At 35.3% G+C, this 26,382-nt stretch overlaps 1 protein-coding gene across 2 annotated transcripts in view; it reads left to right on the plus strand.

Moving 5' to 3' along the window:
• in (inturned planar cell polarity protein) overlaps positions 1 to 26,382 on the plus strand; it is a 103,720-nt gene that overhangs the window by 33,087 nt on the left and 44,251 nt on the right. For both annotated transcript variants that reach the window (XM_076464893.1, XM_076464894.1), the window contains exons 6-10: positions 2,362 to 2,474; positions 6,039 to 6,128; positions 8,756 to 8,833; positions 24,014 to 24,176; positions 25,225 to 25,278. In XM_076464893.1, coding sequence (XP_076321008.1) covers positions 2,362 to 2,474; positions 6,039 to 6,128; positions 8,756 to 8,833; positions 24,014 to 24,176; positions 25,225 to 25,278 — 498 coding nt within the window. The remainder of the gene's footprint in view (positions 1 to 2,361; positions 2,475 to 6,038; positions 6,129 to 8,755; positions 8,834 to 24,013; positions 24,177 to 25,224; positions 25,279 to 26,382) is intronic.

The raw sequence follows: 26,382 nt of genomic DNA on the forward strand, positions 1-26,382 counted from the left end.
AGTGCAAATAACATTGGATACCTTTGTGCTAAAACAACAACAAGCAAACACAGTTTAAACTAACGCACCACTTGATTCCTTCTAAGATTTAACTGGGAATTTGTAATAATGGTTCAATAATGATCAGCCGTTGTTTCGTAATATTGACTGATGTTTCAGTGGTAAACCTGAAGGTTTATAATACTGCGATTCAAGGTTTGTTATCCATAATAGATACAGGTAAAGAGTTGTCATACTAGCTGTTGCTAATAAGGCACTTTTTAAAGAGGTAAACCTGCAACAATGTGGAAGGGAACCCTCGAGTTAACATTCCATTTTTTACTTTAATTCACTGAGAGCTCTGTATTACGGATCTGGCGAGCCAGGTTCGACTATCTATGATACCAAAAAATATATCCCAGTATTTATCCGTATTTTAACTATGGGTGCGTGATATAAGTGGCAGTCTTTTAGCGTGGATGGTGGGTGGTAGGATACTGCTGACTGGCTGCCTTATCATTGGTTAGTAGTTCAAAATTAAGGACAGTGGTAGATAGCCTTACCAGCTTTTTTATAAATGTAAAAATCCCTTTTCTTATTGTCGTTAGTTTCCGTGTTGAAAATGTAATACACTTTTTAGTAATGTCAGTTTGTACAATAAAACTTATCCACGTATTTTTTTTAGAATGTTAGTCATTTTTAAGCCACTTAGGATTTATTGATTGTCATACTTAATAACTTGTTAAGATCTAAATAAGTGAAAATTTAGTGGCTTTATAACTTCTGAAGAAAATCATAATTTTAAAGTATCTTATATATAATTATTCCATATTTGGTACTTACTTATTAACGGAGGGGCATTAATTTCTTAATTATTTTAATGCTTTCTTATTAAGTTGGCGCAATAGCCAGGTGGTTAAGGTATTTGACTCGTAATCCGAGGGTTGTGGGTTTGGATCCCTGTCACACCAAACGTGCTCGCCCTTGCAGCCGTGATGGCATTATATGTGACAGTCAATCCCACTATTCGTTTGTAAAAGAGTAGTCCAAGAGTTGGCGGTGGGTGGTGATGCCTTCCCTCTAGTCTTACACTGCTAAGTTAGGGATGGCTAACGCAGATAGCTTTGGTGCAGCTTTGCACGAAATTCAAAACAAACCAAAACCATATACAAAGATGATGATGATGAAAAGAAAAAAATCATAAATTAATCTAAATATACTGTATATATTTGCTATTATATTAATATGTTTTAAATTTCTCATACGTTCAAGTGATTTTAATGGCCCCTCAATAATACGTAAATACCCCATATTTTTATTTAAAATGAAATATCTATCCGTAAGTGCAACAGAGTCGCTGTTCAGAGCCACCTGTTGCTGTGAAACAAAACTTAAATGAAATAATTTCTAAAAAATAAAATAAATATAAATTATTTTGAAAGTCTTGTAGAAGTAGGCCCCAACTTGATTTATAAAGAAATATATATTAGGCACTCTAATCAACATCAAGATAATTAAAACTGAACGTAAGGTTTCCCTTTTAGTCCTAAAATTGGAGTCAGTTGTACAGAAATTAGTGCTAGTGGGTGTTTTGGTCATCACAGTTCTGGAAAGTGATAAAAATACTAAATTTGCTTTTCAACTGTAATTTTGCGTTAAGAGTTTTCTAAGGATACGACTTTTGTACTCATTAGCTCACATCTTGCAAAGAAATCTTCATTTGACGAGTGAAAAACCATTTTTTTCCAAAGTAATCATTTTTGTAACTTATTTTCAATAATAAACTCCAGTATTAGGAGAATGGCCGAAAGTAGTCTTTACCATAATCTCGTTTACGAGCACAAGACGTGGTGTTTACGTGAAATGCAAACGTTTTAGATGTAGCCAATATGAGGCTCCGTTAAAGTTAAAGCGGTCAGAATAAAAGGTGGTGTTCTAACAGCGCAAATCAAGCTCAAAATATAGTGTTACCAAGAAAAATTAACTTTGGGTTTTGAAGAGTTTTAGTGAAAAAATTGGCGTTCTGGGAGTTCCATTCTGTTTGGGTTTTTTCACGAATCAAGAGATCACATTCTAAGCATATTCAAAACTGTATGTGAGAAATTGGCCTAGCGAGATTTCTTTGTATGATCGACTCGCTGTTTTCACGTTAAGTGTGTATGAAATCAATATTTAGCAAATATGTCATTTACATTAACAGTATGTGGCTCCCCTCAGGTAGCTCGTAATGTATTGGTGGAAATAAACTGTCTGTAAGGTATTCAAATCACCCAGTTTTTAAACTTTTCAGATAAGCTAGCTGTTCATTTCAAATAATTCCATTGTTTGCTGTTTATCTATATTTATTTGTTTGTGTGTATTTCTTTTTTCTTTCCTTCAAAGAATGACGTGTTATACCAGTACCCTGGCAACGAGAATTCTTTGTTATCTTTGAAAGGCATGTTCATTACTCTGAATCGTGTTGTTGCTGACGTAACATTATCTCCACCAATCAGGTAACTGTAGATAGAAATATTTAAAATTAATGAGAAACCAATATTTTTAAACTTAATATATCCATATCTGAGCAGTAATTTTGCATTGTAATTTAGTTTATAAGTTTGAATCTGTTGTTTTTATAAATTTTTATAAAGTGTCCATCTGCTATATGATGATACAACCACCTTCTTTTCTAAATCTCTCTGTTCACTTGGATGTTTATAAAGTATCATGTGCAGCTATGTGGGACTTCTGTCGTTTGTGGAATATGCAAATCATCGGACCAGCATAAAATTCCCTTACAGACTTCATAAGCCCCTCTCAATATTTACAGAGGTTCCAATACCGATCAAGCCCTTCCATTTTCCACAAATACCTCTACAGCTACCCCAAAAGTGTTCATACCCGAAAAAAACAGAAACGTCAGAACACCCACCTCTGGTAGCATGTGTATCATGCTTGGTTCCACTAGCTTGTAACTGGGGTTATAAATTCAGTTTTAAAGAAGGCATCCCAATATCCGGGAAGGATTCAAATGCGATTCTAAATTCAGTTTCAAAACCCTGAAATTCCACTGTTAGACCCACATCACGTCTGAGTAACCATGGGAATTCTTTTTAGTCCCATTGATACCTTCCTAGGTTGTGGGGACTACACCATAGACATAGGCACACACCGAATTAGTTTACCAAGTTTGGTCTTTCTGACTTCAAAACTGCGAAAGGTGAATTCGCGGAGAAACAATCCCACGAAGTGAATTATTTTTGGATAAAGTCAAATCACGTCATGTAAACATAAGAACTGAATAGAATACAAAAATCACAAATTGACAGTTACACCTTGCGTCATATAAACATACAAATGGTGATAGAATATGGTGATCCAGAAGTGACAAACGAAGCCAAAGTGTCTCATGAAAAATATAAAAATGTAGGCCAAGTATGAAAATGCTGAAGTAATGAAGTCATAATGTGTCACTCGAACATTAGGGTTAAAAGTGACGGGCAAAATATGTCTCGTCAACATAAAATGTTCGTCAGATAGGCAACATTCGTTGCATCGATGTTGTAATTCATTTCTGTTTTTGTTATTTCTGTCGCATTGTTAATTTATACCAATTTTGACGGAAAGCCCTGGATAGTTCGTTGATTTCTATGCAATTGTGTTACCTCTTATACAAGGTTTTCGGAAAGTCACTGTGCAGTTTTGTCTGTTAATAAATATATAAGTGCACAGTGACTTTCCGAACACCCTGTACATAGTATCAGAAAATGTATTACATGAACAGTATATTACTATTCAAATGTATCGTAGTTACCATTTTGATGACAGTACAAAATTGTTAACGTTTAACGATTGTTATGACAAAGTTCAGCTGTTAACAAATATTTGTTGTAAATGGAATCTTCCTTCTGTTATGTTTATATATGTTCTTTTGTTTTTTTGACAGACAAAACAGGCTTCATTCAACATAAGAAAAGTTCTATGAACACGTTAGAACATAAAATTTAGTTATGTTCGTCATGTTATTTTCCTTGAAAATTTGCAGGTGGAAAAAGTTGCTAGACTCTGACTTATTCAATTCAAATATGTTTACGTAGAAATAAACCGAGAAAAAACAAAAAACGCAGAACATTTCGTTTATTCGGTAACATTTCCAATGTTTTAGAACCACGGTTTACGTAGAAATAAACCGAGAGAAAACGAAACAAAAACGCAGAACATTTCGTTTATTCGGTAACATTTCCAATGTTTTAGAACCACGGTTTACGTAGAAATAAACCGAGAAAAACGAAACAAAAACGCAGAACATTTCGTTTATTCGGTAATATTTCCAATGTTTTAGAACCACGAATCCGTCATTTGTTAAACAGTATGAATGTTCTTTTTTCTTTGCCTTTGTTCATCGATAAAATAGGGTTGTTGACTTCAATTTAAAAGTTGTTAAGAATTCGTTGTATTCCTAATTAATATGCAAATTAAACTCGCCATCAGACTATATATATATACACACGTGCTGTTATATAAAGAAGGTCTTTAAAAAACCTTTAAGACGGAGAGGTTCATAACTTATGAGCATTCTGTATCATTTAAAGATTGTCAACCATGTAATGTTTAATTACAAAACCGAATGTGTTTGTTATATTTAGAATACAGTTAGTGTTACCTCAGTCTTGACTATTGTGGTATATGAATGTTCAGATAGTTTAATTCTACGTGAGGTCTGTAGAGGGCTCAGTCTTAATAGAAATTTTCACGTAATTATAAGCCAAAATATATACAAGTTTAATAAAATTACTGGTCATATAAAATATATTTGACCTCTTACGCTATCTAGACTTTCTTTAAAAATGTATTAGTAATTTATTATCTCGAACACTTAACAATGTTACCATTTTGAAGCCTCCAGCTGTCGTCGTCAGATTGGTATTAAGAATTGCAACTGCTGTTTATAACCTAAAAGAGAATTGAAGGTTATTTATGGCGCTGTTATTAACGTATTTTTATATATGTATAAGTGAGTTTAATAAACTTGTTTACGAGTTTAATCTCTACCAGAATCTGTACGAATTCATTTCACATGCGCCATGCTTAATTGGCTCTCATGTTTGTGATTTGAATATATCTGCTGATTATCTCTGAAAGAATTTCATCAAAAAACATTTACTTTCTTCTTATTAATTAAAAAAACTCAGGTTATAAGAAATTTCCTATCCAGTGGCACAGTGAACTTATGACGCTAAAAACAGATTTTTCAGTATCCATGTTTGGCAAGGCACCGGTGATCCATTGTGGGGTTTTATGCTTAACTACAAACAAACAAACAATTTAAGAAGTGAACAATGTATTTTTAATAAGTTGCTGATGTATACACATAATTGATTTCAAATAAGGTTAGAGCGCTCGATTCGCAGTTTGAGGGTCGCGGGCACAAACCCCCGTCACATGCTTGCCTGTTAAGCTGCAGAGGCGTTATAATGTGATGGTCAATTGCATCATTCATTGGTAAAATAGTAGCCAAGGAGTTGATGGTTCTCTCTAGTCTATTATTGCTAAATTAGTAATGGCTGGCGTAGATAATCCTCGAGTAATTTTGCGCAGAATTCAAAACAAACCAATATATTTTTTGTAAAAATATTCCCACCAACTACATAGCTATGTAGGTGTTCTTTAGCCATTGATATGAAGCTAGTTTTAAAGGTCACATTAATATGATCGCTTGAAGATCATTTAGGAAATCCGGACTTTAGTGAGTTTGACCTAAGTCAAGCGTTGAGATATAAAAGCTCGTGAGACTGGTCTCACCTGGATCTAAGATACTGCAGATTGATTTTGGTCAGTTGTATCAAATGTCTTGAAATGCGTGCGTTATGAGACACGAATGCACGTGCATATTTATACGTAAAACCTATATACATACCTATTCATGCGTCAAATATATATACAAACACAAATGTCAGATGTGCATTCATACATACGTATATACGCGTAAACCTACACAAGTAAAAAGTCGCACTTTGCTATGTACAATTAAAAACCTAATTATTGATCTTTATACATGTATTACTTCTGTCTTGTAGTTCTTCTATCGTGGTAAAGGACTCCTTGGTCCACGTTGGCTACGCTCACGAAGGAAGTGACCTCATGGTTCTTGCTCTGCCTGGATCTTGGTGAGTTTTAAAACTTTGACTTGTACTGTGTGCTATTTTTCTTGTATATTGTAAAATGTTATATGAAGGTTTTCAAGTGGAACCTGAATTAATAATTTTCTTTCTAATATCTCTTTGTTGAAGTTAGTAAGCTGAGCTGTAGATTTGAAGGTTCGAGCCCGATGAAGATGTTTTACTTATTCAAGAGTGAGGACGTTATAAACACGCAATTCATTTCTTTATATTAGGTTATCGGTGGTCATATAGGTGGCGAGTAGTACCACATGATTGCATTCCATCTGATCAGGAGTTTTAAACCAGGAATGATTATGCTTAAGCTTTGAACTCTGACCTAACCGTTTGGCTCACATATCGCATGAGATGCTTTTATGGTTAAAGATGCCAAACTTTTTGTTTCTGTAAAAAATTTTTTTGCTGTAAAGTTTCATTGCTTATTTGTTCAGTTTGGTACTTAAATCCGTCTAATATAAAGTTTCTGTGAGGCGCTATACTGATTTTTGGAAATTTTTAACGCTTTCTAAAATGAAAAACCGGACACTGCTGTCACTTCTCGCAGTTCATGAACGAAGATGAATGAGGTTTTAACTTAATACAATCTACAGACAACAGTCTTAGTTAATAATCTTTCTTTATACTAGAAACATTGCCACCAGTGTATTCTACAAAATGTCTTCCAGAAGGTCGACAATAAACTTCCATAATTACAACGCAGAAATACGTGGTTTGATATCCCCGTGGTGATCAAGTCGCAGATAGCCTGTCGGGTAGTTTTGCACTATAACAAACAGACAAACAAAATAACGGTTTACTTTCAGCTTTTAGCATTAGCGTTAAAAATGTTTCAATTTATTAAATGCCAGCTAGTGTAGCCGCCCCCTGAACGGCAGTTATGTAATTTGTGATTAATGAAAGTTGCTTCCCTCGTGTAATTGTAGGAAACGCAAACACACCCATCAACTCTGTAAAACACAAAATATGAAATCGCAAATTTGTCTCTTATCCCCTGGACCCAATGAACTTCCATACCAAAGTTGGTGGAGATTCATCCATGGAAGGTGAGGTAGTGGTAAATAATGCAAAAACGCCTATAAAAACCGCAAAACGTAAAATGCAAAACTGAAATTTATGTACTCTTGACCTAATGAACCTCCATACCAGTTTTGGTGAAGTCCAACCACACCCTCCGAAGTAGTTACATGGAAAGACAACAGACAGTACTGTTATATTTATATAGCTTTATAGAGCTTGACTCTTTGGGTTGTGGGACTTAAACCTGGCTTCAAAAATTATCGCTTTTTTAGTTGTTGTGGCTTTATATGGTACGATCGATCCCACTATTCAGCGAGGAAGAGTAGTCCAAGAGCTGACAGTGGGTGCTGCGGTCCGTGTGTTCGGTAACACAAAATTAGGGACAGTGATAGTATCATTGAGTTCAGGTTTTCTGCCTCTTCCTTTCCATTTCGGCACGGCATGGCCAGGTGGTTAAGGTACTCGACTCGTAATCCGAGGATCGCAGGTTCGAATCGCCGTCACACCAAACATACTCGCCTTTCCAGCCGTGGGGCATTATAAAGTGACGGTCAATCCCATTATTCATTGGTAAAAAGTAGTTCAAGAGTTGGCGGTGGTTGGTGATGACTAGCTGCCTTCCCTCTAGTCTTTGCTAAATTAGGGACGGCTAGCGCAGATAGCCCTTGTGTAGTTTTGTGCATAATTCAAAACAAACCCAACCAATATTTTTCTGTTTCAAAATTCAGCTCTTTCGGTCTCGCAATCAAAGGTGTACTTGTGATTGAGGAGCATTTCAAGTCTGCAGCAATTTGTCAGAGAGTCCAACCAGTATCACATAAAGTTTTCATGTAAACTCTCTGCTATACTGACAGTTCTCTACGCTTTTTGGGCCGTGACATGACAATAAAAATTAATATATAGTGTTAAAAACTGTTTTTGTCAGTATAATAATTTTATAGCAAATATTGTGTTTCATTCATCACAATGCCTCAAGTTAAACAAAAACGCGGTATATATATACATTTCCGATACTTGATCAAGTGAAGTGGCTAGTATATTTTTTCATAGCAAAGCCACATCGGGCTATCTGCTGAGCCCACCGAGGGGAATCGAACCCCTGATTTTAGCGTTGTAAATCCGTAGACATATCGTTGTACTAGCGGGGGCCCGATGGCTGGTGTAAACTGCATCTAAACTATTGTTAAAGCCACTATGAATTTTGGTTTTTACCTTATTGTTGTACGTATTGTAACATAATTTTAACGAAAATAAATTCCTAGATTTGTTTTAGAAATGTTATCAAATGTTGTCTCTAGCTTATTTTAAGATCGAAATAATTAGTGAGAACCATTTTTAAAAAAAACATAAAAAAACAGATAGATTTCTGTTCGTAAAAGTTTCACTATCCAGTATTTTTCATCTAAATCAAACGTTATTCTGTTAAAATAAAACCATTGTTAGTGTTACACTTTCTTTAAAGCCTATACACCCCGATTAGAAGCTGACATATTTTCAAACATCTTTATTGATGTTCTGTTGGTGAGTGCTTGCTCTAACAGTATCACTACGCGCAATTTATTGCTCGTTTTCATTTTAAAAAATCGTTCCATTTACAGTGTTAGTGTACCAGAGACTCAGCATCTCACAACACAAGTGGAAAGACTTGTTAAACTCCAGTACCAGACGCTTGGAAGGTACGTGAAGCTTTAATCTGTATTACTTGTTTTTTGTTTTTACTTATAATTTCTCATAACTGTAAGAAGCAAGATTAGTTTGAGCCCGGTATGGCCCATTGGTTAAGACGATCGATTCATAATCTGAGGGTCGCGGGTTCAAATCCCAATCACACCAAACATGCTCGCCCTCTAAGCTGTGGGAGCGTTTTAATATTACGATAAATCCCACTATTCGTTGGTAAAAGAGTAGCTCAATAGTTGGCGGTAGGTGGTGATGACTAGCTGCCTTCCATCTGGTCTTGCACTGCTAAATTAGGCTAGCGCAGATAGCCCTCGAGTAGCTTTGCACGAAATTCAAAAACAAACAAACAATAAAGATTAGTTCAATGTGAGCAGAAATTTGGGTTTGTAGACAATTTAGGTTTAGAACCGTTTGGGGGGGGACTTTGTGGTTTATTTACTAGTATTAACCTGCTCTCTAAGTAGCTAAGAAACTGCGATAACTGTTGTTATCACTGTGGTAGTGTTTTAGCCTTGGATTTTCCAGTAAATTTAGATCAGAGTTTAAGTCCAAGTGAGACTTCACTTCCATTCTCCTAGATAATTCGGTTTTGTTTTTCACTTTTTTCAACTTTTTATTTTTAAACGTTCATGTTGATATTTAACCGTAGAAAACTTTGCATGAAAGTGCCTCGTTCAAAAGGTTGTGGCCTGAGTATCATTGTGTAGCTATTTTTAGTAATTTATAATATTTAGTCATCAATTCAAAACTCTGAACCTAATTATTCATGGGAATTGTAAATTAGTACGTTTCGATATATATACACATGGTATCAGAAATAGTTATGGAAACCTATAAACTGTAAGTAATAGTAATGAAATGGTCAATTTATCATTGTTACACAAAAATATTTAAAAATACGACAAAGTTGTACGATGAATTGGGATTTTGTATTTGTTTTAACAACACCATGCTATGCTGTTCTATGTGCTTATCAGTGTATTGTGGTATCACAAGGATAATCACATGTCATATTCATTCCATCTCCTTCAAAACAAGAGGATCATGGATCTAATACGAGAAGCACAGCTTTGGTGATTTGTGCAGGTGAAGTGAGTTAGAAAACACAGTGTGAAGTTGGAATGAAAATAAAGCTTCATTGTTGGACAGAAACCGCCTGACCACGTATAACCGTAGGCTTACAGCGGGGTAGTGACGCTGAAATGTAAAATAGGCAATGGAGTTAAACTCAATTAGAATGGACAATAGAAATCAGAAATGTTAGTGTTTGACCACACGAAAAGGAAGATGAAATATATCTTACTACCAGTGGGGGTTAAACACCATACGATTAATAGTTATTGAAAGGACAGAATAAACCATTACAGGATCTCCCGACAGCATAAACATTACAGAATCTCATGACAGAATAGACCATTATAGGACTTCCCGACAGAATAAAGAACTACAAGACTTCACAGCATAATAATCTTCTACAGGACCTCCTGAGAGAATAAACCACAATAGGACTTCGTGACACAATATGCCACACAGGTCTTCACAGCGATTCAGACTCCCTCAGACCAAGAAACGAATTTTCCTGAAAGTTGAAATGAATTTCTCTCGAAATTACCAAAACCAGATCTTGGAGCTGAATTTTAACATATTATCTAAACCGAATGTAGCATATCCCAGATTAAATTTTTAGAAAGACTTTTGTAATGTTATTTCAAATGTATGGTGTCACTCTACAATTCAGCCAAGTTTTTTTTATGTCTTACCATCTCGTTTACCTTATAAGCCTATACAACCTCAATAGCGTGCCATGGTTGCAAGAGTTCCATAGGCCTCGTGTTCTTTTAATATTTGATCACATTTGCTGTGTGCCGTAGATACTCACCTGATGGAAGATAAATGTATGTCCAATAGATCTTTTTCCTGGAGAAAAAAGAAACAGATATGAACCTCCTTGTACCCGTCAGCAGTCACTGTATTAAAAATTTTGCATAGATCTCGAACATTATTAGTTAAGAGGAGGTTCCCGCTTGTATTGGTTCCCTGGTAAATTTCATTGTATATTGTATTCTGCCATTGAACAGATTATTATTGATTTTTCTTAAGCGACTTTTTGAGTTATTTGTAAACAGACCCCCCCCTCCAACTGATCCCTTTGTGTGAAGTCCGATGCATATTTCAGACTCTTGATTTGACCGTTTCTTCCAAGCTAGTGGCTTTTAAACAGTTATACATCCATCGAGGTTATTTAAAACTCGTGTATATTACTAATCTGGTTCTGGTTGTAATGTTCACGTATGTATGTATGTACTTACGTCGGATAATTGTCAAGATTTTCCCGAAGTGCTGTGTATTATATGAATAAAACATCGAGCAGAATTTAGCATAATTGTTTGAGAGTTTGGGCTCTCTATTTCGATACTGTTATAATCAACAGTGCTAGGTTTACGAGCCATCATCAGAATACTTGTTCTGGGAACTTTCATGTATCAACGTACTGTTGTTGGAAATAGTATAAAAGACTAATTTGATTGTTATTATGTACGACATTGTCTCATTAGTTACGTAACAACTAATCACAGTCTAAACAATCAGCACTTGAATATATGCTTATTCGAATGTAATTAACTTCATGCAATAGGGGTACTCCTATAACATTTTTAAACCAAATGTGTGCATTTTTTGCAATACTCTATATATACGTACTGCCCAAAAGTATGTGAATGCATAGAGTGAATTCACTTTATGTGAATAGAGAGTTAGTTATAAATCTCTACATTAGCATATTAGGCCATTTAAAAATTACCCATGTTAAATATACTGCAAAGGACATCAGATACTATATTATGTAAAAAACTTTGACTGTCCATTTCTTGTTGTGAGTTTTTAGGGTATTAAATTTCAGAAAATCAGCTCATTTTTCTTATATCTTTCATGAACTTGATATGTGTGTGGCAAACGACCATTAAACTAGTATGTTTATTGTTCTTTTTCTTTCCAGAATTTAACTCTAAACTATACTCAAGAACTGGTTGTACATAACTCTTCATAATTTTGAACTGAAAGTTAAAATAGAAGGTTGCTGTTAAACAGCACCCACTGTCAACTCTTGAACTGTTCTTCCCTGATTAAATAGTAAAACATGGCTGTTATTCTTACGACGCCCCACAACCCCAAAATGTGGAGCACATTTTTGCATCAGTGATTTGTATACTTTGAACCGATGGATTCACAGTCTGTAATCGCTTACTGCAAACTCACTCCCGGCCACTGTTGGTCTCTGCTTGACGAGGTGGTTAGAACACTCAACTTGCAATGAGCCGGTCGCGGGTTCGAATTCCGCCCCACCCAATATGCTCGCTCTTTAAACCATGTGAGCGTTATAATGTGTCCATCAGTCCCACTTTTTGTTGGTAAAAGAGTAGCTTGAGAGTTGGCAATAGGTGATGATAACTTCCCTCTAGCCTTTCAGTGAACTACTAAATTAGGGACAAGTAGCGCAGATAGACTTGGTGTAGTTTTGCGCGAAATTTTAAACAAACCAAACTGTTTGCATGTGGGATTTCATTTCTCGTTCTCAACTGTATGTCTTCAAAATTAAAAATCCTCCTGTAGGACAGCGGTAAGTCTACAGACTTAAAACGCTGAGGCCTGGGGTTTGATTTCTCCCGATGAATATAGCAGATAGGCCAACGTGGCTTTGCTCTATAAAACAAATAAAATTACAGTTTTAAAAAATGCTCATACAATTTAAGTTTTTGTGTTAAATATATCAAAATATTGTGTAATGGTAAATCATCTTTAATGTCTTCGAAAGTTTATTTTTGACTGAAACGCATTTTTACCATCGAGAAAATGTTGATGGTTCTTTCACACATATAATTCAGACATTACTATTGTCGGTGCATTTACTTGGTAAAAACAAAAAGAGAATGGCATTAGATTTAACAAAACCTTCACGTTTTCGAAACACATGTGGGTGTCCACTGTTAAATGCTTTAGCCTTAAAATGTAATTTCAACTAACAAACATTTTGGTACAGACAGCACCCACATTATCAAGCGCGTCAGCCCGTGTTTTGATTTCAGTACTGCACGTTCGCTACAAGCAGGATTATTCACTGAAACCCATAACTTCGATAGAACTTTTATTACTTTCCGCAGTAAAGCCACTTCTTGTCGTTGAGACATACAGGAGACGGGAGATAATGTGGAACAAGCCACGCCACTATTACGGGTTACGTTTTCAGAATGGGGGATGCGATAGCGTAAATATTGAATGGTGACCTGAACTTGAGCCCCCTCAAGTGCCGTTTTGCACAGGCAGCAGAGGAAATGTAGCTACCACGTGCCTTGAAATAGCGTTCTCTTGTAGTTTCATCTCCAATTGTAGCAGCAGTTGCAAGTGTTGCTAGAGTGAAACGTAAGATAGAATATCAAATTTCTGAAGATACTTAGTTTTCTGGCGCGTGCAGAATAATGTGTCGGTTTTACACCTCTACAGATGAAGTATAAATAGTCGTATAAATAAAATATTAGTACAGAAAGGTTTAAGATTGCATAAATCAGGCCATATATTTGTGTGAAATTTTATTAGTATGTATAAATATGTATATAAGCATTTTTACTGTGGTATTAGTACTAGTTTATGTTGTTTTTTCATTTGTTTTTTATAGGGATGTGTATCTCATCTTGTAGTCGATATGATGCGTATCTAGATACAGAAGTTTTACCAACGTTTTGTTACAAAGTTTAACAGTCTTGTCTTAAAGTTATAATACATATTACAAACATTGTCTTATTGAAGTACTTCACGCTTTACTGTGTGTTTTTACATTGTCAGGTTTGATGAACTAAATGACAGCTGGGAGAAAAATGAAATTTTAAAAAATCATTGTTTTGTTATTGTTCATTTGTTGTTTTACTTTGCAGGAAATGTTTTGATAAAAGACAACATATAGTACTCCATGCTACCTTCCATTATTGGATCATTAATTTCTAGCGAAAATATTTTATTAGAAATTCTGATTTTTTCTGTACAAAAAAACTTGTAACGTGTACTTAAAGTCTACCATATTTCATGAAAATACATAAATCGTATCGTATCAAACAGTGTGCCCACCGCTAGTACAGCGGTAAGTCGACCGATTTACAACGCTACAATTAGGGTTCGATTCCCTTCGGTGGGCTCATCAGATAGCTCGATGTGGCTTTGATACAAGAAAAAACAAACACACATCAAACAATGTATCGATACACTCGTATCACGGCTTCATGATATGATACTTTTATCGCTGTATTACGACACCTTTAGTTTTTTATTACCGAAAGTGTTATATGGTTGAAACCCTCTCAAACAGAAATAAAATATTTATAGTTCATATTTATAGCATTTTTTTTCTAATAAGTACCGTGAAAGATGCGTGTTAGATACAACTAAAATTTCACACCAAAAATATAAAACTTATTATAACGTCTTTTTAAAACAATATGCATTCCCTAAGGTATGGACATGCAGTTCTTGAAATTGTCGTAAAACACTTGGAAATATAGTCAAACTAATTTTAGTATGTAATAAACGCGCACAGAATATTTAAAACATTATCGAATGGTTTTATAACTGATTATGATACAATCAAAAGTTGGTTCAGAGAATCCAAATTATGAATAGAATTTTTTAATTAACAGTGGAACTTCGAATGTAATTACGTAGTATTTAGACAACCATATAATGTAAAACAACAAAGTATTAAACAGTAACTGTATAATATATGATCGTAATATTTAAAAGATAATCAAAAGTTTGAAATTGTGCCATGTATTTTTAAACAGTAAATCGCATGATACAGAATACGATAATTGAAAAAATAGAGTTGTAAACTATTATTGGTTTGTTTCAGAATTTCGCGTGGAGCAACATGGATCTCTATATAGCCGTTCAGAATTGTGAACTGAGAGTTTGTTTTGAATTTCTCACAAAGCTACTCGAGGGCTATCTGCGTTAGCCGTCCCTAATTTCGCAGTGTAAGACTAGAGGGAAGGCAGCTAGTCATCACCACCAACTGTCAACTTTTGGTCTACTCTCTTACCAAACGAATAGATGGATTGACCGCACTTTATAACATCCCTACGGTTGAAAGGGCGAGAATGTTTGGTGTGACAGGCGTTCGAATCCGCGACCCTCGGATTACTACGAGTCGAGTGCCTTAACCATTTGGCCATGCCATGCCGTGAGCTGAGAAACTAGTCAGTAGCTCCACTCCCAACTCTTGGGTCAGTCTTGTTTGACTAAATAATGAGATTTGATTTTCATTATTATAGCGCATCAACAGCCTCGAAGTGTTTTTATTTGTTGTTTGGTTTTTTTGTGGGTTTTTTTGCGACATGAGACGCAAACCATAAATTCATAGATTCACAGCCCGTATATGATGATCACAAGCTCATACAAAGCTTACCTGATGACTGGCTTTAATACCGAAAGATTCTAGCTCGTGCGAATCAGAGGAACTAAAAGTTTAGGGTTATCGTAATCGAATATTCAAAGATGAAGCTACACAAAAAAACAATAATGATAATATCTGGTCGAGTTAGAACAGGGGTGAAAAAACAAACATTTTGGTTAAGATATCGAAACGCTGATGTGAATAAGGTAGTTCTCGTCACAGTTTATTCCAAGAATATTTATAGTTATTAATACAAATCTTAAAAATCCCTACAACTGAACAACATTTATCGATTTCACAACATTAATCACACACACACTACTACATCCAGAAGAGAAGTAGGTAGTGAGGAAAAATGAATGTATTTATAGTTTATTTATTTAAAAATAACAAATAAGCTGCTCTAATTATTATTAAAAATGTATAAAATTATGTAAGAGAATAAAAAGAACAATAATGTTATGAAATTCACACTTATAGTCTATAGCAGTGGTTGCCAAACTGGTTCGCTAACCCAAAATATTTCAGGGGTTCTCTGAAAACCAGTTCCGTAATAGCAGAAGCAAAAGCGTTTGCGCGCGGCTATCACACTGAGTAGATTATATAAATCTTAGACTCCTCTTAAGAAATGGAAAGCTGAGATGGTATGTTTTGCTGTTTTTTTAAAATTGAAAAAGAACAATTTTATGCTTAACCAAAGTAGTGCGAGCTACGAAAGTGTAAATACTTGGAATAATGTTGCTGTTTTCATAATGTAATGACCCCCAGTGGTACGCCACTAAGAACCGGGTTTCGATACTCAATGTGGGCAGAGCACAGATAGCCCATTGTATTGCTTTGAGCTTAATTCTAAATTAACAAAAAAACATTAGTGTAATATAATTAATTATGCAATGATAAATAACAATGTAATATTAAATAGTGTGTAATAGAACTGCCATAAGAAAAATAAATTTATTTTTCCAAGATCACTGTTTCTATAATTTATACTCGGATAAGGGAGACAAATTACTGAAAAAAATATTTTTAGAAGGGGGTTTGAGGAATCGTAAAGTTTGAGAACCACTAATCTGTAGTTTAAAGAAGTAATAGACATAAACAATGGTTTGTTGCTACATTTAGATAAGGCCCAATGCGCATGCGTAAACAGACATTGAATTTCGGATATATATTTACTGACGAGTACCTCAACGATAAAGTTGTGTTTTTAGAGTTTCGACATTTTCAGAGGTCACTACATTAAATCCTTCCGTTTTCCCGTCGAAGTTGTTCGAACATCCGGGCATCACAACCTCGTGTCCCAGCGTTTGATTATTATTGAACGCCTAATTCGTCACTCACAGTAACTACCATAGAGCATACCAGATGCACTTTCACAGGTTTTCCGTAAATGTTTTGTTGTAAGAATAAATAAAACCAAAATTAAGGGTAACAAACATTTTTTCTTGCTTTTAAATTCATATGGCATGCGCATGTTTTACTGATGCTGGGACAGTAGAAATTGCAACGTTAAGCGTCACATATGTAACTTCTTCTTGGTTTCTGCCGATTGACAGATAACACACTAATGTATTGTAGTGTGAGTAGTTAAAATAGGTGACCTCTACAGGCGATATTCGGCCCCCTTTCGGGAAAATAAGTACATATTACAATCATGGCACAGAGAGTACCTTTAAACGACCTTCACTTGTTTTAGTTTATTAAAAGAAAAAATTATTTTTATTTTCTTTCCAGAATTTTTCATAATAGGATAGAGCTTTTCGTTCAAGCACTTGTTTCCTAGTACATCATGAACAAGTACAGAATTCCGCTTTGATCTAAAGTTTTAGTTATTGTTAACGGACTTGTTTACTAAACCTCTTACACAGCAGTGAACGACCACTTGTGTAGAAAGCCATTGAGAGCATTCCATTTTAAACATCGTTACGATTATTCTAGTGGAACCAGTGTTATCAAGATCACACACTTTCTTATAGCCTGTTCTCTCATCCTAAGAATTTAAAATGTTACTTTATTCCACAGTCTCTCCGTCACATTGACGTTTATATTGTCATATTAAACTAGTCTCTCCAGCGCAATCAGGTTTTTATTCTTACTTTGTTCTACAGTCTGTCTAATACACCAACCTTGTTTGTTATTTTACTAAACAGTCTCTCCACCACATCGACGTTTATGTTGTCACATTATACTGGTCTCTCCAGCACAATCAGGTTTTTATTCTTGCTTTGTTCGACAGTCTCTCCATCACACCAACTAGTATACTGTTACTCTATTCCACACTCTCTCTACCACACCAACTATTATACTGTTACTTTATTCCACAGTCTCTCCACCACACCAACTATTATACTGTTACTTTATTCCACAGTCTCTCCACCACACCAACTATTATACTGTTACTTTATTCCACAGTCTCTTTATCACACCAACTATTATACTGTTATTTTATTCCACAGTCTCTCCACCACACCAACTATTATACTCAAAGTTTACTTTATTCCACAGTCTCTCCACCACACCAACTATTATACTCAAAGTTTACTTTATTCCACAGTCTCTCCACCACACCAATTATTATACTGTTACTTTATTCCACAGTCTCTTTATCACACCAACTATTATACTGTTACTTTTTCCACAGTTCCACAGTCTCTCTCACCACACCAACTATTATACTGTTACTTTATTCCACAGTCTCTCTACCACACCAACTATTATACTGTTACTTTATTCCACAGTCTCTCCACCACACCAACTATTATACTGTTACTTTACTCTCTCCACCACACCAGTCTTATGCTTTATCACACCAACTATTATACTGTTACTTTATTCCACAGTCTCTCCACCACACCAACTATTATACTCTTACTTTATTCCACAGTCTCTCTACCACACCAACTGTTATACTGTTACTTTATTCTACAGTCTCTCTACCACACCAACTATTATACTGTTACATTATTCCACAGTCTCTCTACCACACCAACTATTATACTGTTACTTTATTCCAGTCTCTCTCACCACACCAACTATTATACTGTTACTTTATTCCACAGTCTCTCCACCACACCAACTATTATACTGTTACTTTATTCCACAGTCTCCCCACCACACCAACTATTATACTGTTACTTTATTCCACAGTCTCTCTTTATTCCACCACACCAACTGTTATACTGTTACTTTATTCCACAGTCTCTCTTTATCACACCAACTATTATACTGTTACTTTATTCCACAGTCTCTCCACCACACCAACTATTATACTGTTACTTTATTCCACAGTCTCTCTACCACACCAACTATTATTATACTGTTACTTTATTCCACAGTCTCTCCACCACACCAACTATTATACTGTTACTTTATTCCACAGTCTCTTTATCACACCAACTATTATACTGTTACTTTATTCCACAGTCTCTCCACCACACCAACTATTATACTCTTACTTTATTCCACAGTCTCTCTACCACACCAACTGTTATACTGTTACTTTATTCTACAGTCTCTCTACCACACCAACTATTATACTGTTACATTATTCCACAGTCTCTCTACCACACCAACTATTATACTGTTACTTTATTCCACAGTCTCTCCACCACACCAACTATTATACTGTTACTTTATTCCAGTCTCTCCACCACACCAACTATTATACTGTTACTTTATTCCACAGTCTCTCCACCACACCAACTATTATACTGTTACTTTATTCCACAGTCTCCCCACCACACCAACTATTATACTGTTACTTTATTCCACAGTCTCTCCACCACACCAACTGTTATACTGTTACTTTATTCCACAGTCTCTTTATCACACCAACTATTATACTGTTACTTTATTCCACAGTCTCTCCACCACACCAACTATTATACTCTTACTTTATTCCACAGTCTCTCTACCACACCAACTATTATACTGTTACTTTATTCCACAGTCTCTCCACCACACCAACTATTATACTGTTACTTTATTCCACAGTCTCTTTATCACACCAACTATTATACTGTTACTTTATTCCACAGTCTCTCCACCACACCAACTATTATACTCTTACTTTATTCCACAGTCTCTCTACCACACCAACTATTATACTGTTACTTTATTCCACAGTCTCTCCACCACACCAACTATTATACTGTTACTTTATTCCACAGTCTCTTTATCACACCAACTATTATACTGTTACTTTATTCCACAGTCTCTTTATCACACCAACTATTATACTGTTACTTTATTTTACAGTCTCTCCACCACACCAACTATTATACTGTTACTTTATTCCACAGTCTCTCCACCACACCAACTATTATACTGTTACTTTATTTCACAGTCTCTCCACCACACCAACTATTATACTGTTACTTTATTTTACAGTCTCTCCACCACACCAACTATTATACTGTTACTTTATTCCACAGTCTCTCCACCACACCAACTATTATACTCTTACTTTATTCCACAGTCTCTCCACCACACCAACTATTGTACTGTTACTTTATTCCACAGTCTCTCCACCACACCAACTATTATTCTGTTACTTTATTCCACAGTCTCTCCACCACACCAATTATTATACTGTTACTTTATACCACAGTCTCTCCACCACACCAACTATTATACTGTTATTTTATTCCACAGTCTCTCCACCACACCAACTATTATACTGTTACTTTATTCCACAGTCTCTCCACCACACCAACTATTATACTGTTACTTTATTCCACAGTCTCTCCACCACACCAACTATTATACTGTTACTTTATTCCACAGTCTCTCCACCACACCAACTATTATGCTGTTACTTTTATTCTGCAGTCTCTCCACCACACCAACTATTATACTGTTACTTTATTTCACAGTCTCTCCACCACACCAACTATTATACTGTTACTTTATTCTACAGTCTCTCCACCACACCAACTATTATACTGTTACTTTATTCCACAGTCTCTCCACCACACCAACTATTATACTCTTACTTTATTCCACAGTCTCTCCACCACACCAACTATTGTACTGTTACTTTATTCCACAGTCTCTCCACCACACCAACTATTATTCTGTTACTTTATTCCACAGTCTCTCCACCACACCAACTATTATACTGTTACTTTATTCCACAGTCTCTCCACCACACCAACTATTATACTGTTATTTTATTCCACAGTCTCTCCACCACACCAACTATTATACTGTTACTTTATTCCACAGTCTCTCCACCACACCAACTATTATACTGTTACTTTATTCCACAGTCTCTCCACCACACCAACTATTATACTGTTACTTTATTCCACAGTCTCTCTACCACACCAACTATTATACTGTTACTTTATTCCACAGTCTCTTTATCACACCAACTATTATACTGTTACTTTATTCCACAGTCTCTCCACCACACCAACTATTATACTGTTACTTTATTCCACAGTCTCTCTACCACGGCCCGGCATGGCCAAGCGTGTTAAGGCGTGCGACTTGTAATCTGAGGGTCACGGGTTCGCATCACGGTCGTGCCAAATATGCTCACCCTTTCAGGCGTAGGGGCATTATAATGTGACGGTCAATTCCACTATTCGTTGGTAAAAGTTTAGCCCAAGAGTTGGCGGTGGGTGGTGATGACTAGCTTCCTTCCCTCTAGTCTTACACTGCTAAAATAGGGACAGCTAGCACAGATAGCCCTTGCTTAGCTTTGTGCAAAATTCAAAACAAACAAACTCTCCACAACACCAACTATTATACTGTTACTTTATTCCACAGTCTCTCCAGCACACCATCGTTTACATTAACAGTTTATTGCACAATCTTTCTCGCACACACCAACAAACATATTACAGTAAAACCTGTCTAAGCCGGAAACTGCATAGGGCGGAAATCTGTATAAGCTTTAAATGTATAGTATTTTAGCTTTGAATGCAGAACTAACAATTATTTGTTTATCAGCTTGCACCAAAATAGAACCAAGCACAGCACAATGGTTGGCATTCCGGAATGTGAATCCCAGGTTCCATGTTTCCGGTTTCTCACTTTGAGACCGTAGTTGCATTACGAGAGTAACTGTCAAGTTTCATTATGAGTTGGTGGTGTATGGAGTGGACTAGCTGTCTTTCATCTAGCCCATTACTTCACAGTAAGGAATGGTTGGCACAGATAGCCCTCGAGAACCTTTGCGCGAAATTAAACGAACAATACCGATGGTCTAGTGTTAAGTATGAGAGCTTAATATGCTAAAAATAGGGTTTCTATACCCTCGATGGATAGAGGACAGATATATAGCTCTACACGAAAAAACAAAACAGACAATAATAACAATAAACATGTATTCAAACAAGTGTAATTAAATCATATCTTAAAATCCTAAAATTGAAAAAAAATTAATTGTAGAATTTCTGAAGTATACTCTTAAATATCTTAACATTGGTAATAAGTTATTATCATATAACCTTAAATATACGGCCTTCAAAAGCGATATTAGAATATTTGAGGTTTCAATTCTCAAATGGATGTATCACATAAGTAAAAATGTTTTATAATGTGGTTGCAGATATTTATAATTTAAATTTGTAATTGATCTTGGCTTCTCAAAACAAAAGTTTAGAGTAATGTTATAATAAAATTTCATTACAAAGACACAGCAAAAGCTTATCTTTATTGTTTGAAACTGCATGTTGTATGAAGCGATCACATAATGACCATGTACCCCTCATTATAGGGAATTATTTCACTATTTGGCAGATCAGTTGTAGCATACGGATTAGCGTGCCGGACTCTGAATCTGATATTTTATGGTGTCCCATTTATTCAAAATTGTGGCATTCCACACTTTGGGGCTGGGACTGTGTTACAAAAGTGACTGTTAAATCTCACTTTTTGATTGAATATATATCTTTGCAGGGGTGCTCTTGACTAGCTGTCTCCCCTATTTTGTTTCAGTTTTTAACAAGGGGCTTCTGACACAGCTAGTCCTTGTGTAGCTTTTTACCAGTATCCGACTTTAACAAACAACACTCTCTTGCAATCCCAAGCTGTTTCTATTTTCGCCTGCTGCTGTTTAGAGTTTATGTGTCAAAGACAAATTATGAAAGTTTGTTCCATAACAAGTGGTGAATTTTAACAGACAAATACAAGATAGTCAATATATCAATCTTCATGGCGTTGTTTCAGTTTCGTAGTTGTGTCTGTTTCATAAAAGCAGAATCAGTTCTGTCCAATTGTAAAATAGGTTTCAACCGAAAATAAATGTCGCATCTAATCGTAGTTTGCTATTGACCACCTTTTTGTTTTTTCATTTGTTAAGAGTGTGGATTGTTTGGTTTTAATTTATGGTCCTTCAGTCACCATAAAAACCTAAACACTTTAGGTATTTTTTTTAGCACATATGACCTACCATCACAATTAACTATTGTTATTGTTCGGCAACTAATCGGTTTTTTGGGTTTTTTTTACTTCATCTTTTCTTAACTAAACTTGACCTTTTTCTGAGGAAAATGAATTAAAAATAAGTAAAAGACATTGTTTTTGTAATAATAGAAAAGAAAAGAGTGGAAAGCAATCAAAATTACTGAATTCTTTTGTGAGAACTCAATCTAATATTTTAAATTTTGTATGAAATCCCATTTTCAAGTAAGCTTGTAGAGCTATTTTAAGATTATTTGAAAGTTTTGAAGGCGAAATCACAACCAGTTTCATAATCCAAATGTCCTAACCAAGACGATCATGGCTGTATAACTTGACTGGTTTCTATACATTTTTCTTCTGATATTTCCAGAACTGTGTAACTGCCAAGATGTTTTTTCGAACAAATAAAAACTTAGTGTATATTTAATGTATTTTAATACATTATAATTTGAACTGTGTTGTCTTTTTTTAATATTTTGTCTTTCTTATTAATCGGAAATTTTATGTAAAGTAAGACTATCCACCTATTCACCAATTTCTTTCTTATTATATAGACAGTGGTTAAAAGCAAGATGAGCCAAGAAGAATAAAATATGTTTTTAGCGAGTGTTTAATGTAGATAATCAGACTATTGAATATATGTTTTACTCATTTTCTGCCTACAAATAGAGGTCGTGTTTGTACCGTTTGCTGATGTTATTATTTTCTACTATTCAGAAATTCACAGAAAGGAAAATTTAATTAAATTATCAATCATTATTATTAATAGTGTCTTCTGAGCTTCTGTCTAAACATGTTATCAATGACTTAAGGACCGGTATGGTCAGATAGTTAGAGAGCACAATTTGTAATCTAATGGTCGCAGGTTCCGAATCCTATTATAACGCTCTTACGGCTGAAAAAGTGACCACGTTTGGTGTGATGGGTATTTGAACCCTTGATTCTCAGATTATGTGTCTAGCACCTTAAACACCTGGCCATGCCGGACCAAGAGATACGTAGGTATATAATCCGAGGGTTGCGGGTATGAATCCCTGTTGCACCAAACGTGCCCGCCCTTTCAACCGTGGGAGAGTTATAATATTAAGGTCAATCCCGCCATTCGTTAGTAAATGAATAATAGCCCAAAAGTTGGCAGTGGGCGGTGATGACTAGCTACCTTCCCTCTAGTCTTACACTAATAAATTAGCGATGGCTAGCATAGATAGCCCTTATGTAGCTTTGCGTGAATTTCAAAAACAAACAAACAAATAAATGACTTTATTTTAAGAAACAAATTAAAGATGTATTTTGATTGTTTAATTAAAGTTCTGTGTGTTATTTTTAGGGCTTTTGGGAAGTCCGATAACAAGTCTTCTCTGGACCACTTTTTTCATCTACTGTTTCATCAGTTCTTATCTCGTACAAGCGGTAACCTTTTCCACCCTATCGCGCCTTTCATCCAGTGTCTTCCAGGAGTTCATAAACTGGTCACGTCACCCGAGCTTCAGGTAAAAATGCTCTAGTGTAAAAGAATAAAACTACATCAACCACATGAATCATTATATTGTTTAACAGTTGGCAAAGTCAGCAAAATATAAACGTTTAGAGCACTTAACCTATACAATATTAGTTAATTGACAATTTGCAAGTCACTCCAAATACTGTTGTGTTGTAACTGTTTGAGAAAGTTATAGTTTCATGCAGTGTTACCTCCCACTAACTAACTTTTATATTTATATGTCAGTGATAGTAATTACATCTTTGAGTTTGAAAGTTGTATGTTTTGTAATGCATGAAATCATTAGTTACTGGACTTAAGATGCTGTTCAGATCTGAAACCAAGCACATTGAAGAAATTTGTACGTTTACCCATGAACATTGTATACTTTATTTATAGATTTGTTTAACATTTAAGGCAAAGAGTTTCGATAGTTCCTGAATCCACGTTGGTTTCAAAAGTATAAAAATGAAGTTAACTAGAGATGTGTTCTTTTACCATATTATTCTTGATGTTTCCATAGCAACTCAAAATCAAAGGTGAAAAAAAATAACTATTCGGATCTGTCCCTTGTCTCTTGCAAGTCTCTACACAATGGACAAGTTAAGAGTAAATCAAAACAAAAACCAAAAGAAACGTGGTTAACTTTATAACAATTTTTAGGCCTGTTTGGCTGCTTTCTGTGTTTACATCTTAGCATTTGAGGGTATTGCACAGTTATTGCAAATTAATAAATTAATAATTTGTTCATGTGTAACATTAAGTAAAAACCAAAGCAAAACAGGATTTTATCAGTGTAAAAAGATTGAAGTGAGATTTAAGATTAGTTTGTTTCACAAAATTCTTTTGGGGGGAGGTTTTTGATTAAAATAAACATGATAAAATGAAATAATTGATTATTCCATTGCCTACAAACCTTTAAAACATTAAAATTTGTATATTTATCAGCATTAAAATTAAAACATTAAGAGTGCACTCATTTCCTGATTGTCTCAACAATTTCTCATTGTATGTGATTCTTGAAACTTACAATAATGAAACTTCTTGTTTTCTGACAGACCCAGATTGATTCAGTACTAAGTGAATTCGAATCGGGCGTTTTTGATGGAATGGTAAGTATGCAGTTGGTAATTTAAGCTGCTACAATAAAACATTTTCATATTATTTAATAATTTTATCTATATACAAAGCAGAATTTGGAGGCTAAGAAGGACAGCATGTTGCATATACAATAGAAAGATATGTTAAATACTTCTGATGGGTAAAGTGAAAAGTATTCATCTACGGAAACAGTAAATAAGTTAAAATACAAATACCTTCCTGTGGTTTAATGAGCAAATAAAATAGAAATAATATAAATTCACGTATTCACCATGTACAGAAACCATAGATAGCAACCAGTTGAATGATAATGTGCTTTAATAAGCAACATAATATTAAAGGATACACCTCAGAGACCCAGCATGACCTAATGGTTAAAGTGCTCTACTCACAATCTGAGGGTTGTGGGTTCAAATTACAGTCCCACCAAATGTGCTAGCCCTTTTAGTCATGGAGACATTATAATATTATGGTCAATCTCACTATTCATTGGATAGCATCATGGTTGTTGAGGAGTTCATCCCCAGCAAGTCATTTTGGCCTTAAATTCCTGTAGACAGACGGCCTTTGGGGTGCCCCCCCCCCCCCCCCAGGTTTGGCATTGTAGTGCAATTCCTCATAGGGATCCATGGACACTGAATCTTTCTTTAATTACTGATACCCCCAATCCAAGTAAAAAAAATACATCAAATAATTGGAAAACAACAATGCATAGATGATTCTGTTGCATGGTCACCATCACAGTCAGATTCCCCACCTCTATTACTCATTCTGCATTCATTATCTGATAAAGTATTAGAGAAGATGTCTCCCTATTTCTTTCAAAGGGATTAGAGGGGCTTGCTGGCTCCCACAAGTCAGTAAGGAAGTTGCAGTCTGGAGACATTTTGGTGGAAACATTTACACCATGACACACCAAATTCCTGAATTCGAAGGCTTTTGGGGTTGTACCCATCAAGGTTAATCCTGATGATACTTTGAATTCCTCAAGAGGAGTTATTGTTAAAAGAATATTCCTGAGTGAGAGATCCTCAAAGGTTTCTTCAGCCAAGGCATTTCTGCTGTCTGCCATATCTCCAGTCATAAGAACAGAATAATGCCACCAACAATTGTTC

This window comes from Tachypleus tridentatus, chromosome 10, assembly GCF_004210375.1.
Source record: "Tachypleus tridentatus isolate NWPU-2018 chromosome 10, ASM421037v1, whole genome shotgun sequence".
In the NCBI taxonomy this organism is placed as follows: domain Eukaryota; kingdom Metazoa; phylum Arthropoda; class Merostomata; order Xiphosura; family Limulidae; genus Tachypleus; species Tachypleus tridentatus.